Source organism: Lepidochelys olivacea, assembly GCF_965140295.1.
Source record: "Lepidochelys olivacea isolate rLepOli2 genome assembly, chromosome: 5".
Classification (NCBI taxonomy): Eukaryota; Metazoa; Chordata; order Testudines; family Cheloniidae; genus Lepidochelys; species Lepidochelys olivacea.
Genome location: NC_140415.1, coordinates 94,745,341 through 94,770,420, shown reverse-complemented (window position 1 = coordinate 94,770,420; position 25,080 = coordinate 94,745,341). Strand labels below are relative to the sequence as shown.

The 25,080-nt window shown below is 38.3% G+C and overlaps 1 protein-coding gene across 4 annotated transcripts in view; it reads left to right on the top strand.

Moving 5' to 3' along the window:
- The window catches only part of LOC311520713 (transducin-like enhancer protein 4), a 129,695-nt gene that overhangs the window by 53,955 nt on the left and 50,660 nt on the right, over positions 1–25,080 (top strand). The window contains exons 6-8 of one of the 4 annotated variants that reach the window (XM_084628399.1): positions 274–348; positions 15,821–16,022; positions 16,396–16,412. In XM_084628399.1, the coding sequence (XP_084484525.1) occupies positions 274–348; positions 15,821–16,022; positions 16,396–16,412 (294 nt within the window). Of the gene's footprint in view, positions 1–273; positions 349–15,817; positions 16,023–16,395; positions 16,413–25,080 lie in introns of all 4 variants that reach the window. The other 3 variants (XM_084628398.1, XM_084628401.1, XM_084628400.1) reach the window with 3 other exon arrangements.

Below are 25,080 nucleotides of genomic sequence, written 5' to 3'. Positions count from 1 at the left end.
GAATAAAAGAAAGGCAGGTCTTGGAGCAGTTCGCTTTGGGGAAGGAGGGACTATGGTATGCATCTAGGAAGGTAGTTACCTAGATAAAATGCTCCCCTCTACCTCCTTTCACACATCCACACTGCAGTTTACTGTCTACTCAGAGATACATTATTTCAAGCCCTGCATGTGGTTGAAGGGTTAGAAAAAAGAAAGGGGGAAAAAAAAAGAAAATCTGTGCTTAATTGACTAGAAAACAAATAATTTTATTTTGTTTCTGATCTTCATTTATAGCACCAGCAACAAGTGGTGCAGGCTGTGGAACGTGCCAAGCAAGTGACCATGGCAGAACTGAACGCAATCATTGGGGTATGTGGTCTTTCCATTTTAGCTCTAAGTGTTTGTAATTAGCTCTTTTTCTTTATTTAAAAAATAAAAGTTAAAAATTTGTTCCATCAACTGAGCAAAAGTTGTGGACGGCAGTGAAGTTAAGTAGTCTGACTTAATCTGCATAAAAACTGATTGCTACATAAAAACTTTATTGAACCGTGGCCATAAGGTGAATAGTGTAACTGTTTTATCCATCCCTCTGGGAATCACCTTTTTTTTTTTTCGTAGTTTTCTTCTTTTTATTTATTTTTTTTTAAGGAAAACTTTTTTCATTTGCTTAGTGCTGTTCAGTCTGCCTCTGTAACTACCTTATAGGTAGCATTTGATTTGCACTGCTACTGAATGAGGGTTTTTACCTCCCTCCCCCCTCCAGTCCATGTGCGTGATGGCCAAAAATAGCGAGTATCCACTTTGTAGATCACTTTATTAAAATAAAAAATCCCCTCCCCCCAATCTACAATTAATTGACAGTTCTCAAAGGAAGTGATAGGTGCCATGCTCCCAATTGTCTGAAAAATACAGGGCCCCTCGTCTGAAAACATTTCTGGGAACAGTATAGCATAGTGTAGAAGTCCTGCAAGGTTTTAGGGGTTTGGGCAGCCATAATGTTTATGTCTTATGACTCAAGAGGAAAGGAAAAACAATTAAATATTGGCTGTTCACATTGCATAAAATAAAGGTGAGAAATCATAGCTTAATAGCACATTATTCACATCTATAATTATGCAGCTGATGCAAGCAGTTGTTTAAGCTATTCTTATGAAGATACTACAACTGTACTTTCCTTTTTCTATCCCCTCCAAAATGCTTTTTCTTTTGTGTATAGATTATACACAAATCTTTCCTTTTTTTATTCAGTGTATCAAACACACTTTGAAATGCTAATTATTCCATTTACTTTCATTAAAATTCAAATTGCTGAGTGAAGATGTGGATAAGGGTCGCCAAATAATCAATCTGAAGTGAAGATATTGCTTCAATTATGCCTCTGTCTTTTAACAAGGAAATCGGGACTCTCTGATCATTGCTGACGGTAGTGTAGAGCAGTTGTCTGATTGTAGCTTGTTTTTAATAGTCTGTTTCTAACTCTATTTTGTATCCCTCTGACCACAAGAATATACTGGTAGTCAATTAGAAGATATAAATGGAAAAGAGTAACCTTTATTTCCTGTGAAGTGCCCCTTGGAAAGAAGGGGATGAATCAGAGCGAGTCATGTAGAATCATGAATAACATTTGTTGTATGTCTTTTACGCTCCAGTGGGGAGAGTGGGAGATGAATAATTTCCCAATTAGTTTTCATTACCTAACCAAAATACTGCCTACTATTAACATTCTTTGCATAAAGTAAGTTGTGAAAGATTGGATTTTTTTTTTTAAAGGTATATGTGTATGTGCTGCATGTCTCTGTGCATTGCATTGTGTGTGTGCCCGCATGTATAAAGCGTACTTTATAAAATTGTATATATAAAGTTGTGTGTGTGTGTGTGTGACACTCAACATTACATTTCTTGAAGAGTCTATAATATGTTTACTTTCTACCAACTAGAGAATCAGGTATTAATGTAAAATGTGTGGCATTATTACAAATGTTGCAGATTTTACTTGTTGGTTTAAAGTTCTATCCTACTTTCCATGAACCACTAAAACAAACACACACACACACACACACACACTATAAACAAATAGAGTGGATGCTTATTCAAGAGTTTGGTGATCATCTTCTTTTCTAAAGGACAGAACTAAAGTTCCTATTTTGTCCAAGACTGTCTGAGCCTACTTTTTCAGATTGATTGAAATTCTATCTGGCCCAGATTTCCTAAAGGCTGTAATTTGTGCCTTGAAGAAGATAACTCCCCTTTTACCTTCCCCCCAAAAATACTTTGTACTTACTGTATTTCTTTTGTACACTCTTTTGATTTGGAAAGGTGGGGATATTTTATGTGGATCTCTCGTAGTTTTTGATAGAACTGCAATATTCCTGACCGAAAAATTCTTGTTTTGTGATTTAAATTATTATATAAAAGGAGTAATCTGATAGAATCTTTAGGAGATTTATTAGGAAAACTGATTGAATAAGATAGCAAGTTATCAAATCAGCATACGTTTTAGTTGTATGGATACCCCTGAATAAATCTATATGGGTATACCTGCACAGAAAATAAAAGCAAAATTATGACTGTCGCACTAGCACTAGCAAAACTCTGACACACTTAAAATGCATACCAATAAAAAAGCAAAGAACATAATTAGAACATACAACTTCTTTTTAAAAAACTCTAATTATGCTCTGTCTTGTGTTAGTTTGCAGTTTGCTATATCTGCCAGAGTTCCTGCTGTTGTAACATTGTGGTGTTTTTAAAAGGATCCACTACTCAGTGGCTGTTTACAATTTTTTTAAAAAAATAGTCTTTATAATAACCATTTAGTTCTGAGCTGGAGTTGTACTGGACTTAGAGTTTTTAAAATATAATTGTGGATAACTAGTTTCTGTATACTGAGGGCCCTGTATAATGCTTAATGTATACTGAGATCCCAGGGCAAAAGCCCTTTTTGGTTTGAATGGTGGACTGCGGCTTAGGATTTCAGAATTGGATTCTATGAGAGTTAAAGATGGCACAAGAAAAAAATGAATGTGCACGAATTATATGAGTTTTTCTCTTTGAGGCTCATGTATATATTTTTACACGAATGTACTCGGATTTAATGAAATCTGATGAAGCATCTTCTTTTTAACTTTGCAGTATTATTCTATCTTCATTGGTAAATGAACCAAATCACTGATCCATGCAGTTTAAATGCAAAATACTGAAGTGAGCCTGGAACCTGGAGAGACTGCTTGTTCTCTTGACAATAAGCTAGTTGTGTTTAATGGAATGAAACATGGTTATAATGACTTCTTTCACAGGTCATGTTCAGTTTAAAACTGTTGACAGATTGAAACAAGTTAAATTTTTTTTTTAAGAAATGGTGAAGGGTGGGGGGAGGACAAAGTACCTAGATATCCTAAATACACCAGAGAAGTATTTTAAACTTAAATGAATGCAGACTTTTTAACTGATGTTTGCAGTAGTCTATATTGTTGATTAGAGATCTTATTTTGAGTCAGTTCTCTTGAACAATTTGAACCCTTCCAAGTTCACGCTGTTGGGATAAGGAATCTTATGTTTCAGCTGATCTTGTCATGTGCCACTGTGTTTGTTTTTAAATTAGAAACAGCAAGATCATACTGTTGGAGCAACACACATTGTAGTCTTAAATCAGTAATATGATCTAATTAGGAATGATGTTTTAATTTCCTGCATTATTAAATAGTCATCTAACTTCCTTAAAATATTTTTTAATCCATTATTCTGTATAATCAGAACATGCTGTGTGAATGTGGTTGCGTTTTAATAAAGGGAAAAGGCACTAATGTGTAATCAGAGTAATTATTTTTTTTCTGTTTGTGTATCTTTAGTATGCATATTTAAAACTGTATATATGTTCAACTGCACTTAGGTAGTAAGACCGAAATGGAGGCTACCATTCATATGCGTGTTTATCACAGAGAGAGAGAGAAATGTACTAAAATCCAAAAAAGAACAGGTATGTGATAGTGTTCAAAGAAAAAGCAGTTTAGCACAAGATATGCTGAACCTCCATTTTTAGCAGTGACATTTTAATGATAGGAAGTCTGCAAAATTATTTGCCATCAATTGTGAAGGCAATAACAAGCCTTGGTGGTTTTTCACACTCTCTGTGTTAAGTGCTTTCAGAATGACAGCGTAAACTGTGTTAGAGAACTCCAAGGAAGTAAAACTGATTAAAATGTTCATGCTTGAATGGTGCTGATGGAATAGTTCATTTGGACTTTCTCTACCTCCTGCAGCTCAAGCTGAAATATTAAAATTCAGTGGATTTAAATCTCTCTCCCCTCAGCTCAGGAAAAAAACATTACATTTTAATAGGTTTTAAACTCATAATTCATTGGCTTGGAGCAGCACTATTAAATCTATTTAAATATTACTTGTATTACTAAGGATATGATTTAAATGATTTTGCCTTTACCAATCTATATGTTTGAGTTTAAAAAAAAAAAGCTTTGGTTTAATTTGTAAGCATTTTGTTTTACTATGTCAGTTTTTTAAAAATAAGATTCTGTTTTTAAAGTTACTGGCAGTTGCTGGAAAAAAGACCCTTTTTATATTGTGACATATAATTATCAAGCTATCAAGTTCCCTCTTCAATACACCAGTTATCAAAATTTCCATTCCGTGTTTTAGACTAAAACACTTGTTTGCTTGAGCTCGGAAGCTGCGTGGTTTTTTTCTTTTTTCTTTTTTAAATGAGTAGTCCATCAGCCAAACCGCTCATACTTTCACAGCAGAAGTGTGGAACAATGACTCTTAAGAAAACAATATGTCATCTTTTATACATTCACAGATATGAGGATCTTAGAAAGCGGTGTGGTGTAGATAAGTGCACACAAGTTCTAATAAAAACTTAGCATCAATGCATGCTATTATTCCCTTGGCGCCAGTGGTCCAGAGCTCCTGCTGCTAAATGCTAATGCATTTTTGCACTGGTGCTTAACATATAGAGCAATTTCTGACTCCTTGTGCAAAGAGTCTTCTCTCTGCCTTTCAAATGAGATTACAATGTAGGTAAGAGTAAGGGCCTCTGGTCTCAACCAGATCCTCAGATGATGCACTGAGAATCTGGCCCTGGATCTTTAGAAGGGAAGAGGAGCTAGCTTTTCCTCCAGATCTAAACATCTAGACATTGTATCTATTTGTGGGAGGGGCAAGCAAAGCTTTTTCTCTATAGATTGTGGATGTTTTAATTTCAGTTTGTTCAATAAAGCCATTCTTGCCAATTGTGTACATTCGAAGATGGGAACTTCTGAGAGGAAGGAGGGTGCAGTATGAATTAGTAAATGCACTCTGACCCGTGTGCAACAATGATTTCTCTCTCTGTCTTTTTTGTTGTTTGATCAAAGGCTCTGCCCATATTATGCAGTGCTTGGAGTTTAAAGGCTGTAAAAACAAATTGGCCACCTGCTGTATACTGTACACAGATTGTTATGGTGGGAAGGCAGAAGAGGAGGTTGGCTCAATGATGTATCTGTTTTGTGTTGTGTTTATTTGCATCGTGTGCCCAAGGAAATATTGAAATGCACTGTGTCGTATTTAATTACTGTATTCAGTGTTTGTGTATTGAAAGTGCAAGATGCGTTGGATCAAATGGCTTGCAATTTGTGACGGTATCTAGTGCTTTCAAGTGTATTCTTTATCCTTTTGAGTTTTGATGATTTAACCGGGTGCAGAAGGCTGTAACATTGGTAACTTTTGAATTATTCATCTAAAATCTGGATAGGTCGCAGGTAGGGTTGCCAATCCTCAAGGATTGGCCTGGAGTCTCCAGGAATTAAAGATTAATCCTTTAATTAAAGACTGTCATGTGATGAAGTCTCCAGGAATACATCCAAAATCGGCAACCCTAGTCCTGGTTGATGCTGTTCTTGGGGTGGTTGGGTTTCCCGCCACGTCCAGGTGCCAGCTACAGAACCTTATAGCAGTTGAAGCATAATATAAACAAGTCTCCTGCTCTCCTCAGCGCTTGCTGTAATTCAGAAGGCCTGAAAAAATAAGAGAACCTGAGTCCTCTTTAGGATTTTTTAGGCAGTTAATTTTAATGCAGATGTTGATTGTTTAGTATTTCCTTTCAGGGGTGCGCAAACAATTTGTATAGTGGGGGTGCTGAGAGCCATTGAACCAAACTGTAAACCTTGTGTATGGTGGAAACCACTTGAAGCCAGGGGGTTCAGGAGCACCCCTAGTTCCAGCACCTATGTTTCCTTGACAACTGTTCCTAGTGTATATATTTTAAAAGAGCCTTGTTATGTTTGGAACAGAACCTTGCCATTTCTCTGCTCATGCTGGGTGTCCTAATTGTTGAATTATATTGAACTGTCTTCACCAGAGTACCCCGTGACATGCTGCAGTACAGGTTGCAAATCACTTATTACCTCCCACTCACCAATGAGTGAAGTCCGAGGTCTTACTCATTGCGATTTAAATAAGTGCATATGGCATGATCAGTGTCATATTTGATCAGGGGAAGCTATGGCTTCTGACTCCACGTTTCTCAAGGTCTTCAAAATCCTTATAACTAAGTTGTGTGACCACCATATCTTTTTGAATTGTAGTCTTTACAGGTGTGTGAAGCCCTGTGGAGAATTTGCTTCAAGTTCTGTGGCAACAGCGTGTGTTGTTGCAGACAACCACATGCAATATTTTCCCTCTAACTGTTTTTGTAAGCTAGCACTTCATGCAAAGGAGAAAAGAGGGAGAAAAAAATTGCTTAGGAGGTCTGTAATCTAACACGCAGAAGTTGCTGACATACCAAACCTAGGATTTGTCATTCCACATCAGACCATTGGTCTATCAAGCACAGTATGTTGCCTTCAGCAGTGGCCTACACTGATGCATCAGAGGGAAAATGTATTTTGTAATACACCTATGTGATTGTGCAGTATGGTGTGGGTGGAGATTTCCTAATGATCATATCCTGGATAATACTCAGCTGGAAACATAAGGATGCAAAGATACCAGGGGGAAATGCAGTTGTCTTTACATGAGCCTGCCTGGGGAATAATGTGAAGTCATTATCAAGAGAGTCATGGTTTCTTTAAAACTAGTGTTCTAAAATAATCTCTAAGTACACTGTACACCCATGATATAAACTTTTTTTTCAGTCGTATTTTGTAGGCTGGAGCACTCAAGAATTAACAGTGCCCTGATCCAACAGAGCACTTAAGCACATATTTATCTTTAAGCACAAATAGGTCTGTTGACTTTGATGTGCCTAAAGTTAAGCGTGGGCTAGCCTGAGGTCTAAATTATTGGAGAAAGAATAATATAGAAAAAGAAAATATTTAGGGGCATTAGTGTGTGGCAGAAGGAATAAAACAGACATTATTTGAAGTTCAGATGATTTGTAATTATTTTGTTAGTGGGTGATGCATTAGCTAAGACCATTCCTTGCATACTGTTTACAATTTTGCAGGGTCTTACTTCCCGTGAACCTGAGCAGCCCACATCACTAACATGTTTAAACACCTCACTAATGTTAATTAATTTATCCTAAAAACCCCATTGTGAAGTAAGAAGGTACTACTTTCTCCATTTTAAAGATGTGGAAACTGAGGCACGGAGATTAAGTGGGTCACCCAGGATCTCTCACGCAGTCTGACAGATCTGTAAATTTAACCCATCTCTTCATAGTCCAAGTCAAGTGCTTTAGCAACAGGAGCTTTCTTTACCCAAGTTGCTGTATGCGGAAACTGCCCTAGAGGGCAACAAAAATTATTCTGGATTTCGGTTATTTGAATAATGGAGACGAGAGTAGAGAGACTGAAGTGCTGAAATTTTAGAAATAAAAGGACATAGGTCCTAATTACAGCCCTATGTGAAGAACTGGCAGTGTATCCACTTACGTCCGTACTGAATTGTGGTCTGCGGGTTCAACCCTTCTCTCCCTGAGATCAATGGGAATTTTTTAATTGGCCTAAATATGAGCAGAAGTGTAACACAAGTGGAGATTTCCTGAGGAACAGAATATATTGAAAAGAATGGATTGATGCCAAGAAGTTGCCTACTAACAAATTTCTGTCCCAAGTAAAAGATGTGCTGAAGATAAGGTAGAGTGTGTCTGTCTGTCTGTCTAAAAATAGGCATATAATATAAACATTTAAATACTTAAAAATGTTGCACAGTATAAGAATTAGTCACTGTGGATATTAGAAATAGCCATCAATCAGTTCTATGCCTAGCAGTTAAAAACAGGAGGATGAAGAATCATTTTAGATGTAAAACACGATAAACAAATACAAACCTATGTGTTTTTAATGTCGACCCTTGTGTTCTTACGTAACTCAGACTAACTCAATGTGGCTCTTTGCCCTCCTCTAGTGGCTAGACCACAGAGAGGTTTGAGTATATTGCTGACTCCATGCTAATGGCTCAAGCAATACAGGCTCACTTTTTAGATCCAAAGGCCGTAAGTTCAAACTTGTACATCATGAGGGGCGTTGCTAAACTCTTCTTCTACCCCCTAAAGGTTCTGTAGTATGTGACTCATGAATCTCATGTGGCATTCCTTCAATTTTCCATAGATCAGTGGTTCCATACTTTTGCATACCAGGAACCTATTTTACAACAGAAGTTTTAGGACCGCCTATTTTGTAGTTTATGAACCCCCTCCAATCCACCCATAAAGAAAGGGGTGTGGTTGCAAACTTCCCTCCCTTTCTCCCACCAGACCTTTCTGCAGCCTCTAAGTTACAAGTGCATGACACAGACCTTCCACAGTCTCTTAGGCAACAGGCATTGTGCAAGGCAACACACACAGAGGAGGTATGGAGATTAAATCCATTTCCCTCAATGGGTGGATAAGGTGTGGATAGAGCATCTAGCTGAAATAGGTGTTGCTACTTCTATGCACCCCATGTGTGGGCAGTGAATGTGTGTCATTATAGTCCCATTGTCGCCATTCCTAGCCCTCGCCAGACCACCCTCATCCTTCTGTTCTCCATGCTGATCTGTGCTTAGTTGTTGTTGGTCCCAGTGCCCCTGCCAATATCCTGCACAGTGGAACCTTGGAGGTTCTTCTGCATTTGGAGACTTCTGCCTTTTCTGTTGCAATAGGTGAATTTCATCCATGAAGAATTAAAGTTCCCTTTCATTAGTTAACAGTTGACAGTGGTGACATTTTTTTAAAAAGGGCTTAAGTGGAATAATTTATTCAGGAATTTCTGCCCTTTATCAAGAAGCTGATGCCAAATAGTGTTGTTCTCTTCTCTTCCCTGCCATTCAGGCCCTAGTCTACACTAGAAAATTAGGTCGGCATCACAGGTGTTGGCTTCCAACTTTCCCCAGGGGTGCTCAACCCCTTCTTGGCCCGCAAACCCCCTCCCCTGCTCCACTCCACCCCTTCCCCCAAGACCCCACCCCCACCCCGCCTCTTCCCACTCAGTTCCGCCCCTCCCCCAAGCATACCCCATCCCCCGGTCCTCCCCCTTCCTCCCAGCACCTCCTGCATGCCACAGAACAGCTGATCCACAGGAGGGAGGGGGAGGAGTTGATTGGCTGGGCCACTGGTGGGCGGGAGGCACTGCGGGGGGTGGGAGGGCAGCTTGGCTGCCAGTGGGTGCTAAGCACCCACTGATTTTTTTCCATGGGTGCTCCAGGGCTGGAGTCGGCGGCTCTGGTCAGCATAATGACATCGCATAGGGGTGCGAAAAATCCACATCCCTGAGTGGTGTGGTTAAGGTGATCTACATCCCCATGTAGTCAGCACCAGGTTGTTGAGAGAATTCTTCCATCAACGTAGCTACAGCCTCTGGGGGAGGTGGGATTACCGATGCCAATGGGAGAATGCCTTCCGTCCGCTGCAGCATTTAAAACATAGACATGACCTTAGTTATAATTCAAAAATGTGTGGGTGGGAACTCCTGTAATTTTACATAAGATCCTGATTCCAGATGCTCTGCAAAAATGTGCACACCGAGTTTTGCAAGTGACTAAACGTGTTCTTTTATAAAGTGTTTGCTGCATTTCTTTGGCTGAATCTTCCTTTTTGTTGTTTGTTTGTTTGTTTTGTTTTCCTTTTATAACCCTAAGCTATTTTGTTGATTAAGAAATTGCTGTACAAAATGGATTAATGGTGATACATAGTATCTGTATTCAAGATCAAGAATGGAAATGTACTCCTATTTTGTCTTTCATCCCACTTGGTGTTTCTGAGTTTTTCTTTCTAGATCATCCAAAGAATCCTGGAGGCACTTGGGTAATATGTGCTTCCAAGAGTTTCTTCAGTATTTTGTGTGTGTGTGTATATATATATATATATATATATATATATATTGTTTTAAATAGCCTTTATTATTATATTATGACAGTCACGATCACCCCCCCGCCCTCATAGTTGTCCACGTCTGCCTCCCTTTCCTTCCTTCACGTTGTCCAGTGTTCTAGGATTTAAATCCATGACTGTGAATTAATAAGAAATTTGCTACTTGTTTTTTTTCTGTGGCCTTTAGTCCCTCTGTGCCCTTTTTGCCTCTTTTACTTTCTCTACCCGGTCTTTCCCTACTACAGGCATTCATTGAAAGCACTCTTGTTCCTTTTTGTGGTCAGAAATGAAATCCATCAGCTTTTTCCAGTAAATTAGCTCTGTGTGTGAGAAGGAACTGTTCTGAGAGCTCACCTGTGTCTGATACCCTTCCTTCCACTCCCCATACCAAGCATTCCAATTTTCAAAGTGATGGCTCTCTGTGTAGTGAGACTTTGAAGAAATCAGGTCATCTTCTGTGTTACATGCATGCTGCTACTTCAGTTACAGCAAACCAATCTTATATATTGCATGCATTTGGCAATATTTTTCATCTTAATGGAGGGGCTGTTGCATGGATCTCTTTTGCAGCTGATTTTACCATGTCTTTTCTCACTGTTAGATGATTCATTATGTAATCAGAAAAATCTGGGGGTGGGGGAGTTGTGTGGCATTACCTCAGAAGGGAGACCTGTGTGACTGTTGGAGGAAATATACAACTAGTGATAATTGTGGCAGGTGATATTAAGAGGTCTGTGCATGTCATGTGAAACACAAGACTTCCAAGACAGTGTCTTTCTAATTCAGAGTCATGGGTGCCAAAGTATTCTAATCTCTTATATTTAATTGCTTTACTTGCTAATCTTTGAACCATATATTGACATTAACCACTTCCGCTTCCATGGTTTTTGTCTTTTTCTTTTTCCTTCCTTTCCCTTTCACCTGCTTCAGTTTTTTGTAGTTGTTTTGTATGTGATGCTGTCTTAATTATGATTTCACCTGAGCAATCATTTAATCTATGAAATCTAAAAAGAATTTTTTTTTCTGGATACTTCCTTGATGTTTTCCCCCTCCCCTGCTCTGTTGCAAGGTGTGTGTGAGTGTGTGTGTTTTCACAAGCAGAGAATATAAAGTAGGTCTTCGAGAGATTCATTTGTTCACATCAAAAATGTCTCCAGGTTAGAGGAGGATGTTTGGATAATAGCAGTGAGTTTTCAGGGTCTATAAAGGGAAAAGCGATAGATTACTCTGACACAGAGCTGCTTGGAAAGTATCCAGTAGACACTTGAATCCTTTCCAGGAAAATAGGCTTTGATTGTGCTGACTATAACAAGAGAACATTAGAAGCTAATTTGTTAGTGGGTTTATTATTGCATTTTACTATACATTTGATTTCTTTTTTTTTTTTTAAGATGGGGAGAGGGGGAGGAAAGAGAGTTAACTTAGCATCAATGTTTAGAATCTCCTTGGTAGAAATCAGTGATATTCAGTCTCCAGATAGAGAAACTTTTTGTAAAATACTTTAAACTTTCCATTTAGAAGGGACAAGAGTAGTTTCACAATTGTAAACAAGGATGTCACTGTAGAGTGTCTGTAAGAAAAATCCTACTGAGAGAATCTCTTAAAATACTGATTAATAATAAACAGATGTTATCTTTTATTTGATATGTTTTTGAATGTTTGATCTCAATTTCAAATACGTAGGTTGTTTCAACAAACATTTTGCTTAATGTACTTTTAAAAATATTATTTACGTTTTTGGGTTACCTCTTAGTTATTTGATTCCTCTCCACCTTTGTAACAGCACTTGATGAAATAACAAATACATGCAGCACTATTCTATACTGTACTTCTCAGCCAGTTTTAGATGATAAAAGCTTCTTCAATTGAGTTAACTGTTGTCATGATTAAGCACCCAAAATTATTCTGAGCAGTTTACAGTACAAATAGAAAGAAGTATGTCCTGCCTTAGAGTTTACACACTTTTATGCCCTAATCCTGCAGACACTTAAGCACATGCTTAACTTTATGTATGTGGATAGTCCCATTGTAGTCCACAGGACTAGGTGTGTGTAAAGCAAACCACATGTACAAGTGTTTCAAAGTTATATAATTAGGGGGTAACAAATAAAAGGGGGAAAAGGGTAGAGCCACATTTTCTGGTCTTCTGTGTTCAGTTGTGTGACAAAAAGTAAATTTTAAACTGGCTGGAGGTTCCGCTTGGAGAATGCTCTCTGCACAGAAGAATGTCCAGCAGTCCTGTACCAGCTGCCCTGCCCTGCGCAACCCAACCCCAGCGTGAGTGAGAGGAGGGGGAGCGCTGGGTGGGAAGGGCATCCATTACACCTGATCCCCTGCTGACTTACAGTGCTTGCACCGGGGCAGAGGCTAGAGTAGGCCCTGTGCTGCTCTAGCTTCCACTGGGGTCAGGAGGCTTGAGATCAATAAGCCCAGTTGGACACAGCGGAGAATTGGTGTCAATTTGTGTATTATTGTCTTGAGTATAGTTATTCATTCCAAAGGTCACAAAATGGCAGTTAAAGATGCACAGAGAACTTCTAGCTCTCACCCCTTGTGCAAATGCTTTACCACACAGCCTTTTAATTTTATGATCATACTACTTTTCCTGCCTCCTTTGTACCCAGGATTAATGGTATTCTGTGAATGAGGTAGATGAGCGGCGTTTCATTTTTATCATTTCAGCTTTTGGACCAATGTCTGATTGGTTAACCCTCCCTATAATATGGCAGGGTGCAGGACTTCTCAGAGCCCTTCCTCTATCTGTGTGCATGAGTACAAATCATAACCACAACTCATAACCTCTTAAACCTGCAGTTCCACTCCAATAAAAGCAGATGTGCACATCCAGTGGGATCCTGAGATATTGTTCCATGAAAATTTCCACTCAGTTTATAAAGTACACATATTCAGTATCCATGGAATGTTGGGAGTTCTATAGTTTGAATCATTTAATACAACCCAGTGTATGTACTCAAACTGTTTTCTTCAAACCATTGCAACTCGGCCAAATCAAATCTCACTTTCCCTTGGCCAGTGGAAGGCATCTTTGGGCTATGGCGAATTTCAAGTTTCTAGCCCCTTCTGCTGAGGTGCATGAGCCGTTCAAAGAATGGTTGCAGATGGGTTATTTTTTTTCCCCTAGCAGAGAAGCTGCCATTTTGTCCTCCCCCTCCTTTCATACTTGAAAACAGCTCAACTGTTTTTAATTAAACTGGCAGAGAAAACAGATCACTTCTTGATCAAGAGCAAGTGAGCCAAATTTCATCTGAGAAGGTACAGCTTCGAGAAAGTTAGAAGCCACTGAGGATGAGCCTTTGTAAAGGAAATATGTAGGCAACATCTACCAGAGGTGTCATTATGCATATTGCTTATAACATCTAATTTATTTATAGAAAATGCTAATGCTGTTTGCTGCATCAGCGATACAGAGCATGTTACCACTATAATACTGATGAAAGCAGATGCTTACTTTAGAAATGTCAGTGGAAAAATGGATGGAAATTGGGGGTGGGGAGGAAAATGATAGTCTCCAAGCTTTGTCTACAAATCAAGGTACATCCACCAGACACACGGTACATTGTTGATTTTTGTAGTACTGTACTTCATGAGTGTCCTTTTTCTTGTGTAATTTGGTCCTCAGGGGAATAGTTAATGTTGACATTATTTTCTGTCAGTGTTAACACCCCACTGAGAAGGACAGAGGCTTCTGATTCCTCTGAATTATCATTTGAGGCTCTCTGCAGACCCAGGCAGACAGTGCTGCATCAGTTTATGCGCAGTTCTCTGCTTGGCAGCTTTCTCCCCAACACTCTTTTTTAAAAAACAAAACAAAAATACTTAGATGCTTGAGTACTAGGTGTCATTCTCCTAAATAAATCCATCTTGCTGAGTAGCTACAAAGGAGCCACACTCAATCCCTGCAGCTAAACAGTGCATCGTTATCTTCTTAAATTCTGAGCAATAAAGCATCCTTCCATAAGAACATTAAACAAACACACACATTTGATGCTTTCCACAAGTAGTGGAACCTTAGGAGAATGGTGTTGGCTGATGAGCAGGGGTAGAGGGCTGGCTACTCCTTCCCTCTTCCTGGGAGAATTCTACCTTTTTTGTTTTATTGATAAAGGTGGGGTAGGGTAGGATTGGCTCTACCCATCTTGATTCTAAAACCAGTGCTATATTTCAAAAACTGTGAAAGGTGTCTCTGTTTTAAGAGTAACGTCTTTAGAAAATGCAAACACTTACAGGTAATATTTCAGACAAACTATTCATCATTTTTTATATTTATGCTATTTTAAACCAAACCCACTCTTGATTCAGGTTTAAAGCCAGGGAGGGAGAACTAATTAATGGATCAAGGTTCTTATGAACTATTCAAATCAGGAGACAGAGTGGTGGGTTGTGGGGGTAAATTTTCTATTAAATCAAAGATTTAAAAAAAAGCAGGACCAGATGCCTCACAATTAGAAATTTGATGTGATTTACCATTAGTCCTGAGAAGTGGCAGCTCTAAAAGTAAAAACAAATTTTAAAGCTAATGTAGTAACTGTAAGAACAAAAATTTGGTTGACTGCCTATTATTGGGTAAGTCTTGAGCTGAGCAGATCCCTGATGGGATATATTTAACGTAACATCCCCCCCCCCACACACACACAGACACTTTTTTTTTCTCTTCCCATTCAATAGCTACAACAAACCATCTACCCCACAATGGTTAGTAAAGCACAGAGCTTGATGCAGCCTTGGCTGAGGTCAAGCACTCTAATTCTAACCTCTCAAGGGTTTTTCTCTGTGTTGCCAGTGTACTGGTAAAAATGACTTTAAACTCTTGTCAGCGCAGTTACTGGTGCATGCATCACAGTCCCACTCAAATAAACCTGTCACAACACAGAGTCAGCAGCTAGAGAAGAGTACAAGGGCAGGCCTCTAGCTTTTCATTCGAGCATCACTAAACGTGCACAGAGTGCCCAATTATTTCAGCATTATTGAGCAAGCCTACAGGAGGACCCAAGCCTTGCTACATTAGATTTTCTTTAGTAATTTGCTGAAGTACCGCTGAGGACACTTAAAGGGCTTAAAACGGTGGCTGCAACCAGTTTCCTTTTCTGGATTGTTAATTCAGGTTTTCTCTTTCAAATTAACTCTCACTGCATGCTGTGCAGTAGCGCTGGGAGAACTGTTTAACACTAATTTTCTCAATTTTCAGCTTTTTTCCCCTGCTATAACTGCTGGTATAGTTATTCACATATGTTTTGATTAGACATGTATGTGGTGTGTCTCTCCCTGTAAGAAAAAAATCCATGACTTTTTTCAGAGTAAATCGAGTTTGACCAGAACTGGCGAATCTGTTTACTTGATTCTCAATAATTTTTTTTTCTTGGTTAATTCAAACTCCAATCTAAATGAAATTTAAAGTCAGTATTATGCCCAAATATGTGGTCATCTTTGAAAACACAAAATGTGTGTGTTTATCGACACACATATCTATACGTTTCGCTAGGTTAACCCCCCTTTCTTAGAACAAGTTCAATATCTGTGTTTAATTTCTCACAGCAGCAACAACTCCAGGCCCAGCATTTATCACATGGACATGGTCTCCCAGTGCCTCTCACTCCGCACCCCTCAGGCTTGCAGCCTCCAGCCATCCCACCAATTGGCAGTAGTGCTGGCCTCCTAGCCCTGTCCAGCGCGCTGGGCGGACAGTCCCACCTACCAATTAAAGATGAAAAGAAGCATCATGAAAATGATCATCAAAGAGGTAGGAGCTGCTAGATGACCACAAGGCTTAGTTTTTTGGTGCTTTTTGCTTTGTCTCTTCTCTAAGAAAACAGTTTTCACAAGAACTCCTATATATTTGCTCCAGTATTTATTACCTAATTGTAGACTGTAAGAAAATGTGTTCAAATGGTGGAAATCAGTGTTTATAAATCTGGTTGTACAATATTAATAATTAACTGTACAGAAAAGTTAACATCTGTGCAATTTATTCTTTAAGACATCATGATTTATTTCCGTCCAAGTATGATAAATGTGTAATTTAATGTAAACTAACTAGTAGTTTTCTCTTTGTATTTTCCCCATGCCGCTGCCGCCTCCTCTTCCTGCTTGTATTGCTGCTGTTCTGTATGCAGATAGAGACTCCATAAAGGTAGGACTCTATTTCATAGGTGGAAGGAGCAACTTAAAAGAAGTGTGTGGTACATTTTATTGCAGTTTGAACTAGAAATGTACAAAATGTTATGAATTGAGACTGGATTGTGATGTTTGTACTGATGGGCAGAGTCTCACATAGATACAGTATTTCATTAAGAAAGTGTCTAATAATATACACGTCGAGGATTGCAGGATAATCTTTTAGCCAATGAGTTTAATTATCCCATCTTTTCTCATTGGCTGAGTCTTCAGAATTGCCTCCTGTTCCTACATTTGGAAGAGCAGAGCAGTTCTTATGTCCCACTTGAGAGCAAAGGGTTGGGAAAATGGGCTAGCAGTTGGTATTAACTAGCCGGTGGAGACTGCCGACCTATGCTCCTGAATATATTCAAAATATGAACTTGTCTGCAAATGTGGAAAGAAAGAAGTTGAACAAGATGTGGAAATAAAATTTGGTTTTTACCTCCTAACCACTCGGGTTATCCCTGTTAGAAACGGTTTATTCTTATCTGCAGTGGTATAGGAGACCTGTTGTTTGTTTTTTTTCCAAGCCCATGAAAGATGACCATCACATTAACCCCCTCACACTCTTCCCCCTTTCTCCACATCCCCTGAATAATTTCCTGAATTAATCTCTATAGGTAGATAGCATGAGTGTTTGCATAGCCATATAAATCCCAATATTTATAAAGGGTCACATGTACAGAGTGACTTGCATAGTTATGAATGTACTAGTCTATTTTTTGTTTGTATAAGCAAACATACCAGGATGCTTATCCAGACCTGGAACACAATCAAATTGTGTGTGTGAATTTCCTGAATTTTCAAATCAGGGCTTAAAAAATGTACCCATCTTCTACTAGCATAAGAATAAGCCTAAACAGGCACTATCAAGTATGAAATGGGGGTGGGAGGGGGATGTATTTCTGGCCATGCCTCCCAAAGGAATAAACATTTGTGTACATATAACAGTTGTAACAAATTGTCAGTCAACTTTCTAATAATTTTTATAAAAAATATGTAATTTACTACTAGGGCTGGTTAAATAGCAGAAAAATATTAATTGAATAAATCTGACATAGGTGTGTGGTAATATTGCCAAGCCTAATAGCCAGACGACCATATTTACTGCCCAGGTAGTTACAAAATATTGGTTGTCCAGAGGGATGACACAGGTGATAACTCACTGTCATCACCTATTACTCACTTGAGAAAAAGCTTCTGGGGAAGGGGAAAGTGTCAGGATTCTTACCTGAGTTCTCTGCTTGGGGTTTTGTCTGTCCTATTACCTTCTGGCTAGTAGGTCTCTGATAAATTTTAATCCTTCCTCCCCAAGCTCTTCCCTGGCAACTCTCGATTCCCCCTTCTCACCTCCCAAGTCCCTTGGATGCGACGATGAAAGGGGGTGTTTCTTTGGTCTTGCTGCTGCAAGTCGGGTGTGTCCTCTACTCTACTCTTCCCCAGCCTGCCTTCACTGCCACTGACAACTTCGCCAAGTCACAGCACAATGAAATTGATCTGATTGTCAGTTTTGTTGTTGGCCGCAAAGGGGTCTGAATATTAGCCAGGAACTGTCAGTTTTCAGTGTGAGCAGCAGAGGCACTGCAGCTGTCTGTCTGCAGACTTACAAAGACAACACTGCATTAGTTTTGCTGTCTAATTAAATTCTCTACCACAAGGGTTAGAAACGGGATTTTTGTTATTAAACGAAAGCTTAGGTGGTACAGGAGTTAATGATGCTGCATCTCCTACGCACCCTGGACAAATAGTTCAGTGAATTTTTCAAGCTCTGATTAAAAATCTATAAGTAAATCTGTACACGTTAGACTAAAATTAACCAGGTATTCTCCTCCATCTGTATCATCTAATTAATCTGAAGCCATAATGAAACTTCACTGTTTTCTCATTATGAGTTCTGTGTGCACATTTGCAAAATGCACATACATACACAAAACTGAATGAAGTTCTATTAACATATATAATACACTAATCACTGAACTAAAATAGCATAGTGCTAATAGTACAGGATTAATCCTGCTTCCTATTCTTCCCCCTCATCCAGCCCCCCTCCCCAAAAAAGAGGTGGGGGCTATAGAGCTATACACTATATTTTGTTTTCATGCTGGAAAGGTAGATTTTGTTCCTTTTTGTTTTGCAATTATGTGGAGTGATTCAATGAATGATCATACATATGGCTAGAGAGACTGAGAGAAAGGTGTGACTATTTTGTACAGATTTATTATGGAATGATAGCTATAAATAGATGTTTGTCTTGTATAGTGTTCAAATTATGAGTTGTACTGTGTCAGCTTTTAGGGCTTGCTGCCAGCTTTGCAAGGTGAAATAGTTTGCTAATTTCCTTAAATGTTTTCAGTGATGCCCAGAGTAGCAGTTAGTCGCTTGTTCTATTGATCTGTCCTCCCTTAAGTGGCTCCTGGTTAAGAGAGGCTTTTATGATTGTCTGCTGTGTGACTTGAGATGGTTTTTATCAGCCAGAACATGCCAGTTGCCAGCAGCTGGAGACTGTGTGCTTGTATGAAATAATTTATTCATGCAGGATAATGCTCCTTAACATTTAACAGGTAATGAACGTGACATAAATTTCCTTCTTGCTTTTAATTTTTCCCTTTCCTCTTCTAATGTGCAAACAGGCAGCTCTGATACTCTAAATAATAAGTAATTTTTGGCCATCTGTCAAAAGGAAATTTCAATACAAATTTAAATTAATGGTGCCTGAAATTTTTTATAGCTCCTCTAAAAGCTTCTAATGTGCAGAAAATCCTGAATCTGCTGGTAGTAATTAGTGTAGCATGTAATGAGGATATGGGCAATATTATACAGCCCCAGTGTAACGTTTTGATATGGTAGCAAAATTTTGATTTATACAAGGTTGTGTGGCTGGGTTTAATTGTGAGAGACACTTTAAAGTGTTTTCTTGACGATATAGATTATTAAGCAGGGCAGATTTTAGAATAGCTCATAAAATATAAATTTAGGCTTTACTGTAAGATTCAGGTAATTAGGGTACTTTACCTATTGGTATAAAAAAGAAGAAGAAAGGAATTTGGTCGTATGCTTCTCTCTCCCCCTTCAAAAAAAAAAAAAAAAATTCTGTTGCCACCAATTCCAGGGCTCTTGACCTGTCAGCCAGTTGTCTTCATTGAACTTGCCCTCCATAATTACACTGGCCTTTACCATACATTTAATTCTGACTGGGGATGAAGGTAACAGTTGATTCACTAACACTGGAGAGTTTAAACTTGAATCCATACAGAGGGATCCACTGTATAAAATTACTCCTTACAGGCAAGAAGGAGGGTGTGGGTCACGAGAGGGGAAGAGAAGGGATAGGTAATACTTCTTATACACAAAATTTTACAGAATCTTCAGGGAACGTGATAAAAAAACCCTCATTCATGTCCTTGCTGAACATTAAAGCCAAAATCAATGGTTGGAACCATGAAGTAAGGCAGGCTGACTTCAAAAGCCAGTTCTTGAGGCAGTGGTGCAAACAAGAAAGACACAATCATATTCCACTTTATATCACCCTTCTAAATGGAACGTTTTCTGCCTGATAAACGAAACCAGACTTGGATCCTTCCAGACTCATCTCTGGAGTAAGCAGATGACTGCTGAAACTAATTAAGAACCTTCTAGAAAACATGAGATTGTCCAGCATCAACACAATAGGGTCCAGGAAGGAAGAAAGCTTTTGGAGCATTCTGATTTTTTGTTGGATTTAGTCTTCAGAATCTTTTACAATACAAAGTTAAAGTATGGAAAAACTTAGTACCCAGTAAAATGGGTCATGGGAACTCTGTGTACAGATACAAAGCCAGCAGGGCAAACAAAAGGGAGAGGTGAATCACAAGGGCACTTCTAGAAGTGCTGATGTCTCAACGGCTGTGATGGAGCATAGACCTTTCTTTTAAAATTTAAATTTACCTTTTACAGAATATTCTTTCTGACTCCTTCTAGCAAGCATTGCAACTCAATGGGGGTTATTTTTAAAGGCTATTCCTAGGCATTTTGCAATGGAAAAACTTGGTTCTTGCTGGCAAATTGTTCCAGGATTTTTCCATGTCTATACAAATTGCTCAAAGAGGAGACCTGGCTCTTCTCCTAATTTCCCGCCACCATCCAGCCAGATTTTCCCCTAACAAGAGGTAGCAGGTTCGCCTTGTTCCCTAACAAAGTTCCTTGTGGCAAAATTATCCTGTAAGGAAACCGAGGAAGTATTTGTGGAGAAAAGCACCATCTGAGAGTAAATGATGTAAGTTTTAATTGTCTCTCCCTCCTGTGTAGCTTTCTCTATGCTATGACACCTACAAGAAATGGGCCAACTAATGTCAGCTATTTTGCGGGACAGTCAGAGATAGCTGATTGTATTGGTTGTCTTCGTAAGTTTTTATAAAAGCATTTTGAACCATCATTTTGGGCATATAGCTAAACTATGTAACTGTGCAGTCCTGCTACTGTTAGCCTCATACTCATTACATTCACTTGTTTCAAATTGGATTGTAAGCTTTTTGGAACAGAGCTCATGTCTCTATTCATACAATGTCTAGTACAATGGGATCCCAATTCTGCCTGGGGCTTGTGGACTCTGCTGCAGTTAGAAATAAGCAATAATAATAAATTAAAAGTTGCAATCATATTGTTGGAATAAAAGTCTGTTTGAGTTCAGTAGAATACACTTTGTGTAATACAACTGTCAGTTTTTGATGTGATGTATTAAGGCTTCATGCATGTTTTGGCTACATTTTGCCCAGTTTGGTGGTAAACTAGTAGAAATCAGTACAAACTCGAGTGGGATGGATAATTGAGTTTTCCATGTGATAAGGTTGCTTTTGTTACCATTTTGAGGCCACAGTCTGTATGAAGGCCTTGATCTAAACAAATCACCAATTACTTCTGAATATATAGGCCTCTTTTCATTATAGTATATAAGTAAGAGTAAGCATGTTGCTCCCCACAATTCTAATTAGGTCTTTTAAAACATTTTTGTGTGAATTTAGTGATCCTGTAAGGAGCAAAGGAGTTAACTATAAACAGGCATCATTAGAATGAAAAAATTCCTATGCATATTGTTGTATTCTTGTGTATTATCTAACTTCATTATGTTTATCTGCTTCCTCATTTTTATGCTGGTAGATGATCTAGTGGGGATACACAAATAGTCTTTTTGTCTAGATTAGTGACTTTAATGTGAGGCTGAGATGAGTGGTGCTAATATGTCAACCTATGAAGAAGATATGTGTATATGTAAACATTTCTTGAGTATAAATAATTGAAAGGTACCCCAAAATATGTCTAAAGAAACTTAGAGAATTTATTTTCTCTGTTATATTTTCTTTTTATCACACGAACTCCACTCACTTGAAAAGTACTGCAGATATGGGTTAAATTTAAAATATCCCCATTTGAGCTGATGTAGAAGTGTTTTTCACTTGTCTCCTCATCACTGTTTCTTCGTGTGTGTCATACACAAAATGTTCATTTTTATCAAAAAATGCAATGATCCGCATGTGTTTTGTTTTTTTACATTAGTGATGTGCTTATTTTATGTTGAGCATATTTGAGCTACACTTCTCTCCACATAAGGCTAGTTGAATTTTCACTAGGCACACTGATATTTTTGAGTATACATATCAAAGTGTAATTAGTAACTTTTTGTTCTGTTGGCTTGTGATCAAGTAATTTGTTTAGTATTAATTGATATCTGCCTCTGGACATGGAGACAGTGCAGAATGTAACAGGTGCCCTAATTCCTGAAAATGTGTTGTAATTGTTTGTTTGTGGAACAGATGAATAAATATCTTTGGGGCATAGCTGGTCCTCAGGTGGTGAACATAAACGGATTAATGATGTGTTTGGGTGAGACATGCTTGTGTTTTGCAGTCTCGTCCAGTAACTGTCTGCTGAAGCAGAACAAATATTAATTAGCAGGGCCCTGTTTGTTTTCTTGGTCTATCTTACATAGCTGATTTTTGGCACTGCTTTTTAAAAAGATAAAATTTCTGTTATTTGATTAGTAACACGTCACTACATTTTGTAATTTTTAAACAAATTATTTAAAACAGAAAACTTTATCTCCAGGTCAATAGCTCCCTTACAGATTTTTTTAAAAGTTCACTTTCGCATTTTTCTTTCATTTGGTGTCCTATAACTTGCCTTTTTAAATGAAGCCATTGGAGTATATTTGTTCAGTGTGGAGCATTCATTTAAGAGTAACAGCATGCAATCTGGTTTCAAAAAGTTAGCTTCTCAGGCTATTTTTGATGATTTTATCTCCTGTATATCATACATACATCTCTTGAACTCCTTTTCCCTAGACTGTATACAAACTATACACCACCCTTTTACTCCATCATATTCTATCAGAAGAATTGCCTGCAGTGACAATTTCTGGTGGCTGCAGTGTGCATGTATTGGGTGAACTCTTACAATGCTTATCACTTATCAAACTTTATTTTGCCACTTGGTGATTTAAAGTAACTCTCAAATATTCTCTCTCCAGATGCTCACATCACCCAGGAAGCAAACATGTACATAGGTTGTAATTTCTAACCTGAGCAGTCATGTCTAATTATTTCCATGGCAACAGACTGTGACGTTAGTAATATAAAATTATGACCTCACATGATAGAGTAGGAAAAGGAAGCTTTCTGGAGTGAAGAGGTGTTGAGGTAGCTGGAGGGTCTTCTTGAACACAGTATCTTCAATAATGCACTATTTTGAAGAAGAGAGGGAACGTTTTTCTGTACTGTATTCCTTGAAGTTGAAATATAAATGTACAGTCATAATTAGTGTTTAGATGTTGGCATTCAAGATTTGCCACAATTTATTCATAGTGAACAAAACCAGAATGAAGGGCATACTTTTTTTCTTCATGTTTAAATGGCTTTTAGTCTAAGTGAAGGGGGAAAATAGGTAGTTTGATCAAAGCAATATCTAGAAGCGGGTCAATTGCTTTCTATTTTAGAGATTTCCCTCAGCTTCATGATCTTCTTTTTTCTACACTGAGCAGTTAGTGTTTAATTTTAAATTCTTTTAAAATACTCCGTGAATCTCAGTTATTTTGAAATGTCCTTTATTTTAATGCAAATTAATTGATCCATCAGAAACTCTAAACACTTCTTAAAAGGAAAGGAAAAAAATAAAAAGAAGGAAGGGGAGAGAAATCACCTTCTGCTACTAAGTAAGTGGTAGAAGAAAAATCAAAACTTCCTAACTTTTCATCTGACCATAAGTCACTGAGCACTAATAGCAGGTTAATATTTGCATTAAATTATACTTACTGCATTGTCTCCCACAGTGAAGCAGAAGTATGTTCCCAGTAGAACTCCTGTCTTCTGTTGTTGGCTTCTTAGATTGACTTCGGAAGACATTAGAAGAAATGGTCTAAGTATTTTCATGAGCCATTATGAAGAATTCATAAGTACATCATGAATTACAAAGTGTTAATTTTTGAGGAGGATGGGAGGGGCAAAGAAGGGGGGGAAATAAGTATCCCAGTCAGTAAGTACCAGCCAATGAGAGGAATTTCCAAGAAGGTTACACCACCTGTCCCCATCTTCTCTTCCCAATACTGTTCTAATTAAGCTAAATAATTAAAGTTTGTGTGACTTATTTTATATAGCAATTTTAAAAGTTCTGTGTTTTCTTGAGTGACATTTGGCCTTTTGAAGAACAAAATAAAATTGGAAATGCTAATGTTTTTCAGCCAACTAAGGGAAGAAAATAAAAATGTCACCATGGCAACAAAGCTGCTTTCTAGATGGCGTCCTAAGATATGCCTGAACTAGAAGCAGATGTCTGATTTGAGAATCTTGCCTCCTTCAATGTAAACAAATAACTTCTAGGCAGGTGTTGGAAATAATATGGAAATCCTATTAAGGGGCCCTGGGTTCCTGTCACTCAGGAAGCCCCTGCCACAAAAGGGCTGGTTGTCTGAATAAAAGAGACAGAGTAAATTCTCATTAGGCTTTAGCTTTTCCCAGGAAATGATTGTCTCTGCGTGTTCCTTCTGTGAATCTGAATGTAAGCAATTTCTTCTATTGATCTATTCTGCCAGCATTCTCTTTCCCCTCTATTTTTTGGATTAACACTTGATATGTGCTGCTGCTCTAAGAGTTGTGACATTTATGATTTTAACCCCCAACCCTCCACACACATACACCATCTCCCTATTTCCCTCATGCCCCCTCCCCCCAAAAAACAACCAACCAAACAAACAAAAAACAGATTGCAGGCCTCTTCAGGGCAAATAAACTCAGATTAAGCCAAGGATTGAAAATAAGGTATTGGGGAGGCAGAGTAGCCTAATCATAGATAGCTTATTGCTCTAGATTTTCTGCGACTGTATAGATTATGTTGTAGTCGCTGACACTGTCACACTGAACATTGCATGAACAAAGGATTCTTTTTTCTTTTTACAAGGGCCACAAAGTTTTGAGGGGTTTTGTCAAAGGTTCTGCCTTTGTTTGATTATTGATGGTACATGGTGGCAGTCAACAGTACACTTGTGTGTGCGTGTGAGAGATGGAGTTGAAAAACTATGTGCTTTTTTCCATCTAAAATTGCCAAGAAAGTGTGTGGTATCCAGAGTCTGTCTATAGGTTTTATTATTTATTTTATTTATAATGCAGTAGGACCGTGAA